The 14,285-nt window shown below is 39.4% G+C and overlaps 1 protein-coding gene and 1 long non-coding RNA gene across 9 annotated transcripts in view; one reads left to right on the top strand and one right to left on the bottom strand.

Annotated features, from left to right (window-relative positions):
- LOC110119775 overlaps positions 1-14,285 on the bottom strand; it is a 241,088-nt gene that overhangs the window by 180,585 nt on the left and 46,218 nt on the right. The gene's annotated exons all lie outside the window — the stretch shown is intronic.
- The window catches only part of LOC100650169 (storkhead-box protein 2), a 111,866-nt gene that overhangs the window by 57,994 nt on the left and 39,587 nt on the right, over positions 1-14,285 (top strand). For all 3 annotated transcript variants that reach the window (XM_003399547.4, XM_012314591.3, XM_048411134.1), the window contains exon 3: positions 14,015-14,210. In XM_003399547.4, coding sequence (XP_003399595.1) covers positions 14,015-14,210 — 196 coding nt within the window. The remainder of the gene's footprint in view (positions 1-14,014; positions 14,211-14,285) is intronic.

The following is a 14,285-nucleotide window of genomic DNA, read 5'->3' as shown; positions in this document are numbered from 1 at the left end:
CTCAAACACCTAGATTCCACGCAAACGTGTTTCATCCATGGGTCTCTATCTGCCCATAAACAAGTTCCAGAACGGCTGATCGCTAATTTAACCGAATCGACGCTTATTCGTGAAGACAGGTCGTTTATTGACCACACCTAGATTTCTTTTATCTTCGGGAGAGAACGATCTGTTCAATGGTTGCTCATCGAAGCTCACGCTGCCAGGCAAAGGAAATCAAATTGGGATCCGCCTTTCGACGAGGAAGAGCACCTCTTCAGTTTCAATGAGCACTAGCCGGGGGTGGAGCACTCTCCGGGGGAACGTTAACCACGGCTGCTCCTTCTCGCAACGCAGGAAATAAGATGATAATAGTTTAGCTAGCAGGGCTCACTGATTCGCTCGATCTATGACAATGCCACCTTCGTGCCAGCATCCTCGGCAACCTTTGACTTTTCCTTTAGCTTTATACCTGCACCTCACTGAAGCTTGACTTTACAATCTGTGTCTGGGTCTGTTTTAACACTTGTCCTCGCACATAAATTCAGTAGTCGGATTGCGAAGCATCTTTTTAGACGTGTAGTGTGTGCCACACAGATATAGCGAGGTTGTAAATTTAATAAATGAATTCTTTCCATCTCCGCAAATTTGATGCCGCAAAGGTGTTAATCTTGAAGAGAAATCTTAAAGGACCCTAAGACGACGCGGAAGACAAGAAACATCTATTAGAAAGTCAAAGTTTTGAGTATTGAATGGAGGATGAGGGACTTTGTAAAAGTTTATGAGAGTTTAAAAGGTTTCATGCCCTTTTTACGAGATCAGAGTCAAAGTCGTTGACTACTTTGGAGGCTGTATTAAAGATCAAAGAAGACGACAAATCTCCAAGGTCTTTCTTCTTCGAAAGAACGTGAAAACGTCAAATTGATAAATTGGTGCCAGACAGATGCTTTCGTCACGCTTAGCAAGCAAAGGCAGTCGGGGAAGAATCGATCGTTGAAGGCAAACGATAATAGCACGAGCCACCCTCTTCTTGTTTTGCATATCGTCACACGATCACATCCCATGACTGCTTACTTCCCTTGCGCTTACGACCTTTTTTAGGCTTCGAGCCAGAAAATATCGTACGAATAAGTATGCATATACGTACTACTTGTATTATACCTTATAATTTTTGTTGAGGTTGACTGATAGAATAACGAGTAGATGAATCTGTAATAGAAAAATATATTGAAATAAGTATAGGTATAAGTATAAATATAAGTATAGTGTATGCTGATCCAGATCCTCACTCTTACAGTGTTACAATACAATAGGAAGAAAAAATGATAGGGAGCACGTTGATATATTTATAGCAAAGGACATTAGCGAAAAGTTAACCTTGGTGTGTAACTCTAGTTGAAGGCTGCAAGAGACAGCAATAGAAATGTACTTATAGCTCCTTTGTTTCTAGACCCTGTAATCCAAAACAAAATTTATATTCAAAGGCACAATAATATGGACGTCTCCTTATTTTGAATTTTTTCACTAAATTCTATTCTCTTCGTAACAGCGGTCTCCAGATCACGGATATAGAAAAGAAAAGGTGTAGAGTTTTTCTTCAAGTAATTACTTCATCAATTTTAATAATTTTTGTCTTTATTGTTGCTCAAGTCACATGTTTTGTGATTTGTCTCAAGTCGCGTTCTCCGCGGTTATTTACGAACCTGTTACGTCATTTTTATCTAGCAGAACGGTTTATTGGTCATTTTGTACTTGGTAAATAACAAAACGTAAAATGATTTGAGTAGATCGGTTCGATCGTTAAGAAAGGGTGTGAAACGATCTCTTGTTCGCTTGATAAGGAGTCATAATCTTACGGTGAATTGGATCAACGCACTATAATTGTCAGACTAATTAGAGCCGCGGCAGAAACTGCTGCATTTACAGCCGACGTTGTCGTTTCACAATACGGAGACCAGCTTATTTATTGCCACCGTTAATTATTGTTCGCCGCGACTGACTTCAAGAGAGATATTATCGATGTTGCACGGAACTATCGAGTTGGTACTGCTGCTACAGATTCCATCTCGTTTAAGTCTGCCTTATGTTCGACGTTCTCTTTAGAATATTATACGATCCTCGATGAACGCTGGTATAGATAAATATCAATCGAATCTCATTGTACTTGTGGTCGTAAATTGCACTTAATTGCAGGGACTTAAACTCTGGGACAATTAACAGGTAATTGTTCGATCGAGTGGTCCCTGTCGCTCTTCACTTAGAATGGATTCGCCTATTATTGAGACATTAAATTAAAATCGTTTAGACTGTTTGAAATCAAGGACGTATTGTAATTAGTAATATCTGTGAAATGATCGGATATAAAATTAAACCTGTCCCGCGGAGTGAAAGCGCGACACGCTAGCGGTAACTGACACGGTGCAGTGTTGATTTTGCTATAGTCCAACGACAGCTACTTGAAAAGAATGATTATTCGAGAAAACATAGAGAAAATTGAGTTCTCAGTTCGAAGATCCCGTGTATCCGGATATTGTAAATAAACGAGCTTTCGCGTATCAAAGGAAAATGTTTCGAATCTGTTATTATAAGGTTAGGATGCTGTTCCATCCATCGCGAAATAACCATATTGTATAGCAACGGAAAAGTCAGATACTTGAGCGTTTCACGACTATAATCTACAGATTACACAAGGGGTGAGCAGTTTACTTAGGGTCGCCGTAATCAAGCCATCTTTGCCGATCGATATCAAGGCAAACTTTATTTTGTGTCTCTGGAAAACATCGTTCTCCACGAAATAACCGATCGTATTAAAGAAATCGCTTTATCATTCTTTGTGCGACGAGAATATTGTCATAACACGTTAGAAACGTTAGAACACACACGAGAAACAACATTTTTAGAAACAATGTCGTGCGGATTGTAAACAAGTTGAATCTCGAGTGCATAAACAACGTATGTACTCGATTACACACTGGAGGAAGGAGTGAAACCATAGTCCGTTTTATTGCGGATATTATGCCAGGAACACACATATTTGCGATACGTTTTCCTTTTGAACGTGAAACACGATCTTAGAGCAGACACCACTACACGACAGCAACAGTAACATACATCTCGAGCTGGATGCACCGAGGAATCGTGTTACCCCTAGTGCCGCCGTAAGCGGAAATGGATTGTAAATAGGAGTAAAACCGCCGGATTAATATAAATATCACGACGTAGAACGTCTAGGAAGTATACATCCTAGAAAAATTTTCCTCTAGATAATCGGATGAGTTATGGCCATTTTATAGAAAATAATTCGCTACAGTTCGCTAAAGAATCGATCCAGACTCGTGCCTTTTATCAATTTGTTACATTGCAATAACAATAAAAACGCAATATGTACATCGTTTCATTATTTATGAGCGATCTTATCTTCGTAATTTCTAATAAAAGAATTTGCAAAAATTAACAATTTATTTTTCATTATATCGTTGTATCCACCTGACACGAAGAAATCAATTAAACTGAGATAATTTAGAAAAATGTAGGTTAATACATTTAAGAATTCAGGCAGCTTAATACCTTCATGAATCTTCTGCTAAAAGCATTAACGAGGCATTCGTTGTCGATATATGCAAATTTATATTAATAATGGCACGCTTTCTCCGTGAAAATATCGAGCTAACGTTATTTGGCGATAAAAACCCGGATATTTAAACAGCGTCAAGCCGATGTTGTTTATGTATTCGCATAGTAACCGGTTAACGGTAACTCGGTCAAATTAAGCTGATCTTAGATTGGAATAACGCTGAAATCTTGACGCATGATAGATGCTCGGTGCTATCACTGATACCGGCTAGAAACAAGATAATATACATAAGCATTGCGCAATAGTACCGCATGCCGTATTATACATGCAAGACGCGCGTAGATCACATTCCATGTGTGCCTTGCATCTGAAATACGTAATTCCGTCTATAACGGATGCTACGTAGACGATTCCATAGAAACTTCCAAACTAAGCATCCAAACAGTCATGAAAATTATTCCATTAACAGTCCATATGGGCAAGTCTCAAATTCGAAATTGGCAGTCACTCTGTACGAGTGAAGGTATATGTATTCGCGGTCTGAGTTGGTAGTATACGAAGAAATTGGATTCTTCGAAGTGTTGCGACAGGTGGGCCTTGATGGTTGAATTACTCCTATGAAAGGCATTTTCGCAATTACTCTCGCGCTGTGATGGCCAGCATGTTCATCCTTCTATATTTGGAACGTACCGAATCTTCAACGTGCAAGACTTTCAGATTCTTAATTTCGGATTCGAGTATTTGAAATTTGAAATTTGAAATTCCTCAGTTTTAACGATTCTGGCTATCGGAAAAATTTAGAGAAATTATGAGATATCTATCAGCGTTTCCAGTGCGATACAATCGTGCGCCAAGTCAAAGATATTTCTCAATAGAAGTAAATATTCAGAGGAAAGAAACTGAAAAATGAAACTTCCCCTATTTACCTGATGGCTGTTAAAACCAAAGATTAGAATAACATTACGATAGAACCCATACATCGGTTACGAATAATAATCACCGACATACTACTCTTTCGTGATACAAGAACAAACCCGAATCCATCACAATCGCTAAAATCATTGAAACTGTACGATCCACCTGATCGCGAGTAAAACGATAAAATGATAATTTCCCCAGGAACAGACCTCGTTAGACCGCCAACAGTTCCTGCTCAATCTTGGAAATAGTATTCTTGGTAACTGGTAGAGCAAGTATCGCCGGTTGAAACGCGTGTATGACTGGCCATGTTGGAGCTTGAGCATGGGCGCACGCGCACGTGCACGTTGCATCTCGCCGGAAAGGGTTTCTATGGCGGGTAAGTCGTAAAGATGCAATATACACGCGGCCGAGTTCCTCGTTTCCGCGCGAGCATTCGCCCGACGCAAAACGCCGTGAAATATGCATAAAGATAAGCGACGCCCTCTTCAAGCCGTAGGAACTCCTTTGGTCGCTTACGCTGCATTACCGCCGAGCTGAGGCCAGCTCGCAGCCCTACGGCGATTTAGGATCCGTTCATACTGATACGTCGTGAATCCCGTACCCTCTCTTCCGTCCTAGTGTCAGTTTGAGCAATAATGCCTCTCTCCGCTGGCGAACAATACAATGGGCTGCATATATCTGAGCGAGCTTTGCGCAAGCTGTGCCAGAAGAACCAAACGAAGAAGAAGAAAGAGCACGATGGTTCCATAGATCTCGATGTGCTCAGATCGCCTGTTTAATTCGTTTCGAAAAAGAATAACGCGAATATCGCAAGAGGAATGTGTCAGACAGTCGAAAATAACGAATACGTACGTTTTCTAAACCTCGTAACGGATTTCAAAGAAATGCAAATTGCTGTGTTCCTTCCGAATTACCGTTATTATGTCTGGTATGTACGTATTGCTTGAGAGACCAGCACTAACGCAACCAGTCGGCGTAGACGTCGAGCATACGGGTACATCCACGAGGATTTTGGTTCCAGAGGCCGCGTAGAACGAGACCGGCCCACGTTTGAACGAACTGATTTGCATAAACACCAAGCAACAATGTGCATGGACCATAAAAAAGACATTTTCGAACCATGTCTATTTAAGTGGCAGTTCTGTTTACGCGACGATGCGTAGTTTGTAATTAGGATTTTATTTCCTTCCTAGATCCGGTACATCCTTGTTGGCAAAAAATATATGGTGGACGATATTTACCTTGCCTCTATTTCCTCCGTAGATCCGAGTTGAGTTTCGCTACGAGGCTGTACGAATAGCAGCGATCTGTCCTTAAATGACCGTTATTACGATACATTGATCACGTTACCTTGAGGATGGTCGATGCAGCAATCGAGCGGACACTTTCCATCCGCATGGCGATTTCTGCCACGAGCACCGCCAACAAAAACACCGTGCTTTGTGTCGGCCTTCTCCGCCCATAACCGCAGTGTAACCAAGGATACCGGTTTGTTATATTCACCTTTTTACAATCTCAACAGCCGAGACTTCGATATTTGATTACAAACATTTTCTATCAACTGGAATGATCGTCAAAATATTTGGACCGCGTGTTTTCAATATTTCTGACTGTGAGATTTTTAAATCGACAGAATGATCTTTGACTTCTCTACGAGAGCAGCTGCAGTGAAAAATAATCGAGGAGGAAGCTATATGGCCTGGAAAATCGTTCCGTTTTATTGCATTTCACTTCACGCCAGTTCTTTTTTCTTTTTTTTTTTTTTTTTTTTTTTTTTTTGTTTGAGTACTCTCGATTAACCGCGAAGACCAGCGTTTTTAACTCGCCACAAGAAAGCGAAATAAACCGGGTAAACAGACGGGGCCGTTTAAGAGAACTTTCAAACGTTCCTTCGGCCGGTAACGCGCGTCTGTCTCCTTCTATCGTCGACGGAACACAGCCGCAGGATTAAAAAGTAGCGGGTAATTGCCAGCAAATTTCTTCATCAAACATACAATTTCCAAGAGCATTAATCAAATCGCGCGACTGCAACGCGCTTCTTAATATGCCGTTCAGGCTGCTGGCTTCCGATCGTGTACGCTCAACGAGTCACACGTACATCCACTTCGTCTAATCCGACCGTTACACGTACTACGATAAACGATCAACAGAACCAAGGGCAAGAAACGAAAATGAAGAAATGATAGATGGGAGAGAAGGCGCTTATACAGCTACGATTGCCTCAAAGATATTAATTAAGAAAAAAGAACCATTCTCGATACACCCTTGAACAACGTTCAAGTACCACATTGACTATGATACGTCTAGGTTCTCTCGATGATTAAGATTACACGCCCGTGCCGGCGTAATGCATCATTCCATCGGACGATTTATTCAAAAGTTAAAACGTGACTATTCCATAACAGTCATATAGAAAAAAATTCTACAAAGTTGTTTATTTCGATAATATAAGGATACGACTGAACGTTTTTCCAAATATGATATCAAAACGATCCTTGGCTTACTTCGTCGTCTCGATCGTCGCCTATGTCGTTGACTTCGTAAATCAGCATGTCGTGCAGCCGTGCATCGTGAACAGACGTGGAGACTTCTATCCACAGCGCGAGAACTCGTTTATCCGCAGGATGCCCATTCACCTCGCAGGCGCGTCTTCCTTTATTTGTTTGCCAATTTAATTGCAAAAAAATGAACGAGACCTATCCCCTGTTTTCCCTTCGTCCGCCTCGCGGCGTGCTCCCTTCCCGTTCCATGGCATCTGGCCCCCCAGCCCCAGTTTCAAGTTTACGATGACATAGAACGACGACATTGCCGGCAACCCTGGCTCACCATTGGCGTCCATCGAGAAATATTTCCCGATGATGCGCTATTATATCGTAAATCCATGTGAGAAATTCTCATACTCGCTACCAGCATCGTATTAATATTTTCACCTGATACTTCTTCAATAAGTCGAGATTAAACCGTGCACAATTCCTAACCGATAATATAAACAAAATAATATTCCTTTTTCTAAACGTATGTGTTAAAAACATCAAGGAATTCTTACTTGATTCTCATAGAACGAGTGAAGTAAAGTATAAAATGTTCGAAAAATTATAAACGGCGCTGTAAGTGTGAAGTTTCAAAGTTAATTTGGGTTAATCTTAAATATTTGCGAAATAAATGAACATGAATAGACTCGTTCAATTAAAAAAAAAAAAAAAAATACACCTCGGACATTTATTATTCACAGATGGAGAATTTAATAGATGTTTAGAGTGATTAATATCTATTTATGAAAAGGGAATGATTAAATATGATTAAACGATAGAAATAGTAGATATGAAGGTTTAAGTTAATCGTTTATCGGAGTTTGTCGATAAAAGGACAACACAGTCGACGAAAGTCGACGCCTATGTAGTAGCCGGATACGTAGTTATACCCAGTTAAACCCTTCGCTCTGCATTGCGTCCGCGCAAACGCGCACGCTGCACTCGCGGTATTAGCATATAAATTATGTTATCGTGATTTATGTTCGCGGGCCGCGTGCCCACACAGGCACTGTGGGGCTACTGATTAAAATTCGACGGCAACCAGATCCGAAGGCCTATCAAGCCATTGCGAGCCGACAAAATGCTTCGATCTTCCGTTGATATCGACTTTCCATATCTCAATGGAAAGACAGGCTCTCCTTGATCGAATCAAACGGGGAAGAAATGTTTTCAGCGCACTACCTTTATGAAATTTTATGTAAATTAATTTTTCATTGATATTTAAATGTAAATCTCGGTTTCCAATGACTTTGCACAATTTCACACGTACCGTGAATGAAGTGTACATTTTTACTTTTCTTACACAGTTAGATCCGTTTAAAACTCTGTATGTTCTTGATTTCGCTTATTTTTCAACTCAATCGTATTTTTCCATCGTTGAAAGACTCGGTAAGTTCCGTTGTAACTTTGAGTGCATTCTAGTCTCATTCTGAAGTTTGTGTTACACCATTGAAAAAGGGTAAAAGTGGAACACAAACTCGACCATAAAATTCGATGTTCGTAACAGGGATAAACCTACTTTCTTCCAGCTCTGCCGTCCATCACCATTACCCTCGATTACCGAAATCATGCGAATCGTTGTTAATCTTCCATTTTCTCCTATTCATCCTTTTGACCTTCTATCATCTATCTTCTCTGGAGCTCTCCGTCATTCTATTAACAATCTATTGGTTGTAGGTTTCGGTAGTTTCGATTGTCTAATCCAAGGTCGACTTCCTCGAAACATTTGTTTCTTCGACTCGTCGCGAGTTCTTATTCGGCCTCGCGTAGCCGAGCCTCTAAAAGGATAAGCATGCTCGCGAGAGCATGGCTAGCATATTGCATAATAATTAGTGGGCAGCCAACGACCGTATACCCTGTAGAGTGAATTGCCGCAAGTTCATTGTCGGCAAAGAAATAGCAATATAAACGTAACGTGCACCAGGAACACCGAGCCGATTAGCAACGCTATTACAAGAGTTCTCTCAGTTTCCACCTCTCTCCCGCTTATCCCTTTATTTCTTTCTGTCTGTCTGTCTGTCTCTCTATCTCGTTCTTTATGCACTGTGTACAGGTAACTTTCATATAACATGTCAATCAGTGTTTAAAAAAATGTCACGTTAGAAAAATCACATTCCGTCAAACTCATATTACATACAGAAAACTTCATATAAAATCAGAATTATTAACGTTAAAAAATACACACAAAAAATCACCTTTAATCATGATTACTAAACTACGGGTATTTATGTAGTTAAATTCACATTTTTGTAAACATTATAAAAGAACTGGTATCTGAGTAGAAATTTCTTTTATCTACGAAATATTATAGCGAGTCGTTTTTAAGTATTTTACATATTTTTGCATATTATATATCAACAGTCTCCACATTTTCGTATCTTTAACTTTCCCAACAATGTATTCCGTTGATATTTCTTTCTTGGTATAGGTATCACATTATACAATGGTTAGCAGTATTTTCAAGCATACCGCGGCTCCCTCTCATAGTTCTTTTCATTCTTCCTGGTGTTATCGTAAGTAATGGTCGCTCAAGAAGAACAACGATCAAGTTTATGTACTGTTTACACGGTCTTCGACCGCTTTCTTCATGCATCGTTCCCAGACGCACGTTTTTCCATCGCGGTGAATTTATGCGACGCGAATACTGCCCTTGAAAATTCCTTTCCGCATTCTGTGCGCATAGAACGATTTGTCGGAAGAATCTTGTAATTATATTGCACGAACTAATTATTAAAAGTGATTTCAAAGTAATTTGGTATTTACTCTATGGTAATATTTTTTATTTAAATTTTTATTGAAAGGAATTTGGCTATTCGCCGTGATATTAAAGAATTTTGTAACGAATTTTGTAGCACCCAAATTAATATGAAACATTCTCAATGATGGTGATAATGAAATTCGCGTATGTCGTATCTGTTGGAATATTGAAGAATGGAAACAACAAAGTTAAAACTGAGCAACCGCTTTCTTTCTTGTACGCAATGGACCAAGAAGACTGAGGTTGCAAGCCATAGAAAGAGATGCGAAAGAGAGCCGTTTCGAGATGAAGAGTTCGTGAAAGAAACGATCTCGTGAAATCGATGTGGTCGATGTTATGCGTCCGCGTGAGATACGAATCAACGACCGTCGACAAAAGAAAGTTTGACGTAATCGAGGGAGTTTCACCTGCCGAAACACAAAAGCGATCAAACGATAGCAATTCCCCGAGATTGGTCAAAACTGCATCGAAGAATTGCGAGATCCGTCGTCATCCTTGAGGGCGCCTTGACACGAATAAATCTGTTAAATCACCGCGTTAAGTAACGTCTTAATAAAAGCTGAAATGTTACTACCTACGATTCTCTCACGTGGCTTGTATTGCGATTATGTCCATATACCTTTCAATTTAATTCTTTTCACGACAAATTTTATACTTCGATGGATGGTAATTTTACTGTTAAATGATTAATATCCAAATGATTATTTCTTTACTCAATCGTAACCTTAACGATTTAAACTTGTAAACAATGACTTGCACTAAACATATCACCTCATAATTTGGTGTTATTACAATTATTCCTTAAATGGACCATTATCTCGTCTTATACTAGCGAAAAATCATCCAAAAGAATTCACATATAATGCGTAACTATTTTTACCGATTGGAAATCGAACAGAGCTGTTATTGGCCAATCTTTACTTCCGAACGATGGAACCTTCCTGCTGCGACGAATTATATGTAGTAAATCGAATCGAGAACAGCACGAAACTCTCTCGTTTTGTGGCAGTGCAGTCGAGCAACGCGAAATTCCCATCGCGGCGATCGTACTGCGCATTTCGAATTGGGACGATCAGAGTACTAAGGAACTCGAGTATGCTTTAAGGGATGTTATAAAGGATAACTACTTTCCTGTTTACGTGTGTATACTTGAAAAGTATTCTCGTAGCATTTTGAGACTCGCTCGGAAGAATATCTTTCGTTTCCGCGATTCGAGCACCGATATTTTGCCAAGCTGAAAGTTTCTAGAGCTTGACATCCACCGAATTATTTATTCCAATTTCCATTTTAATAATGCAAATGCAGAAGTTTTTAATTAATTAAGTCTTCATACAAGATGGATTTCTTCTGTTTGAAATTCTAATGATTATTAAAGAAATTAATTGTTCAAAATGTCTTCGTTATATGCTAGAATTTCGATAGTAACGACCATAATCGTATACCGTCATCTATCGTCGATAATATTCGAACGATGGACATAAATTAAGAAAGTTAAAATACGTATTTATAAGTTTTATATTTGATAGTCTAATAATATAATATATAATATTGTAGGATCTTTACTACAATTAGTTTAGTTACAATAAATGGATTAAACAGATGTTGGTTAAACAGGAAACGATGGTTGTTTAATGTGATCTAATCACAATAACGTATTATAATTAAGACAACTAGATAGTTAATTTGCAACACTCGTCACCACGGATCCGACAACGCTAGCAACATTATCTCCTTGACTTCTCGATTCACACTCTCTGACTCCACAACTAACACTGACTGTTAATTTGTCTTTGTCCCTTAGCAACCCCTTGTCTTTTGTCTTAGCCTCACGTCTTTTATCTTGGTCCCACCATACACATGTTTCGCAACCGCTTGTTTATAATTCGCCCGATATCTCTTAGGCCTTTCGTCCACGATACTACAATATATAATATATAATATATAATATAGTATAATAAATCTAATAATATAATTAGATTATTAAATGTCTTTACGGTATCGCAGATATAGTTCAATAATTCAGCCAATTTTATAACTCAACATTGCCAAAGTATCGAGCACACTGGATTATTGGAATTTTACGATAACTTAATTTTTGAAAGTATCAGTCATTTCATTCAGAAATATCTTATTTTCGACGCACGGGAATGATTTTTAGCCCGAATTGGATATCGTTAGCGAAAAGTCACGCCCTGAGAGCACAAGTGCCATTACGGTCGATACACGGTCGGATTATTCGCGACGTTTCGGGCAGGAGCTCGTTGAACGCTTTCAATCGGGGCTCCAAGTGAAAAATGTCCTGTCAGGTGCAGCGAGTCAGACCCTATCGAAGGTCCTCCAACATAGGAGCTGCGTTGAATGAGCAAAAGGAAAACGGGAATACAAAAAAATTTGTGGAGAAAACGTTTCACCAGTGCACAGCACTAAATTGGTAGTAAGATTGTTGGCATCGGATATAGTGAAAAGTATTATTAAAAATGACTGGCTTTGAAAAACAAGAAACTGAAAGACCAGATTTAAATCGACGATCACGTAAGGTAAGTCGAATATATAGGATAACACTTTTTCATATAATCCTTCCTTTTTTGAGAAAATCGAATATTAAATACGTACTTATATTAGAACTCAGCCAGTTTCTGACTTGACAGAATTGGCGATCGACAGGACATTAGTTATAAATTATCCTATAAATGAAAATAAGTCGAATATTGACAATGAAGTCTTTTCGTTTGAAACCACGTCTTCAAGAAAACCAAAAGATTTGAAGATTTATCGACATACTCAAACACCATTTTAAGGCACATGCATTGTACTGCGAAGTTAATCAAGGATATGTGTTTGCTCAATAAATATATTTCATACCCGAGCAAGTTGTCTTTAGTTTCTACGACTTCCCGTAGTTATAAATTTCTCAAACATAATAAAAATTAAAAATTCGAATTATAGCTTCATGCACGATATGACAGTCCTGCAATTAAACTAGTTGCAAATAGAATTTGAGCAAGGTTACAACGCGAGAAAGTACACTAAAATCAAAAGAAGCGTGTGATTAATGCCGAAGAAAGTAAGTAGAGAGAGGAAGTAGCAATGGATAAGCGACGAGAAAAATATCGCAATTTGCGATAACCACGAGAAACGTATTCTTGCGATATATTAAGTCGTGAACAGAGCAATAACCGTGGTCACGAAACGAAAACAACTATGTTTCCTTATCTCAACCTTTCTGAAGAAAGAAACAAATCTTTTAACAACGATCCTCTCTTACCTCTAAACGAGTCTTTCTAATCTCGGCATAATACATTGCATAAGAAAAGATTTAACTTTCTAACTCATTATATAAACATAAACGCGTGCAACATTATGCTCATTCAACGTGACTAATTACCGATTTACCATTTATTTACTTGCTCTTACTATTACTATCTATTACCATTATTTAAGAAAAGCCGTAGCGAGAAAAACTTTCGTTCCAAATATCTATCATCCTTTGAAAACCTTTGACGACAAGAGTAACATCAAAGCTGCATGATTTACGGGTCACGTGTGACTCCTCCTTCCACCTCCAATAGAGAGACGAACATCATGAAATGGACAAAAGCATAATGCGTTGTATTCCATCCGCACAAAGGCCGCAATGAATCATAGTAGCCCGTGAATCGACCAATCGATTCGTCCACTTCTCTCTAATTTCATGGTTTATCGTGAAGCACAGAGGGAGAACAAAGTTCATTGATCACGTAGCGAGACAGAGAAGGAAAGGAAGGAAAAGGGCAATCGTCGGTGAAAATCCTGCGGGGCCATTCGTTTATGAGTACGTACTGTCTGGCTTATTCGACCCCCATCATGGCTTACGCCTATATATACGGACCGTAACTACATGGGGAACCGGGGAAAACTACGAGGGTGGCACAGTTTCGGAGTTTGTGAGAAGGGTGAACGCCAGCCAGCCCCGTGGCACTAAACACTTAACTGCCCGACCGTATTTTACAGGATGAATCCTAAGATTCTATCTTTCGTACGACCGCTATCTCGGTAATGGAGGATTCACCTTTATGGCACTGTAGTCGACAATTTGGCGAAATTTACATTTGCGGACCATCTGTTACGCAACGTCAACGAGAATTATGATTATCAGGTTGCCGATATTTGTGTAGATTTATTTTTATATTATTATTTTTATATTAGAATTAATTTTATGAACACGGCTAAAGAAATGAAATACACATGTAATTGTGATTCAAATTGTTTCAGAGCTTTTTGGAGGCGAACTCCAAATGCTGGTGGAACGCAGCCTTGGTGGACGCAACCCGACAACTCAGGTACAAGGGTCACGTGTCACCTGGGGTGCTGATGGTCGGTGGACCACCCTGTGCCCTCGAGGTCTTGAGGGCAGCCTGGGCTCGGAATGTCCTACGACCGCCGGCCGACCACGCGATAACTTGCCTTGGTAAGTACATTCTCAAGCTTCTAACCACGATTACCCTCAATTTTCACGTACTCCTTCGTCCTTTTCAAACCAAGT

This window comes from Bombus terrestris, chromosome 12 (assembly GCF_910591885.1).
Source record: "Bombus terrestris chromosome 12, iyBomTerr1.2, whole genome shotgun sequence".
Taxonomy (NCBI): Eukaryota; Metazoa; Arthropoda; class Insecta; order Hymenoptera; family Apidae; genus Bombus; species Bombus terrestris.
This window is presented reverse-complemented; position numbering and strand designations above follow the sequence as displayed.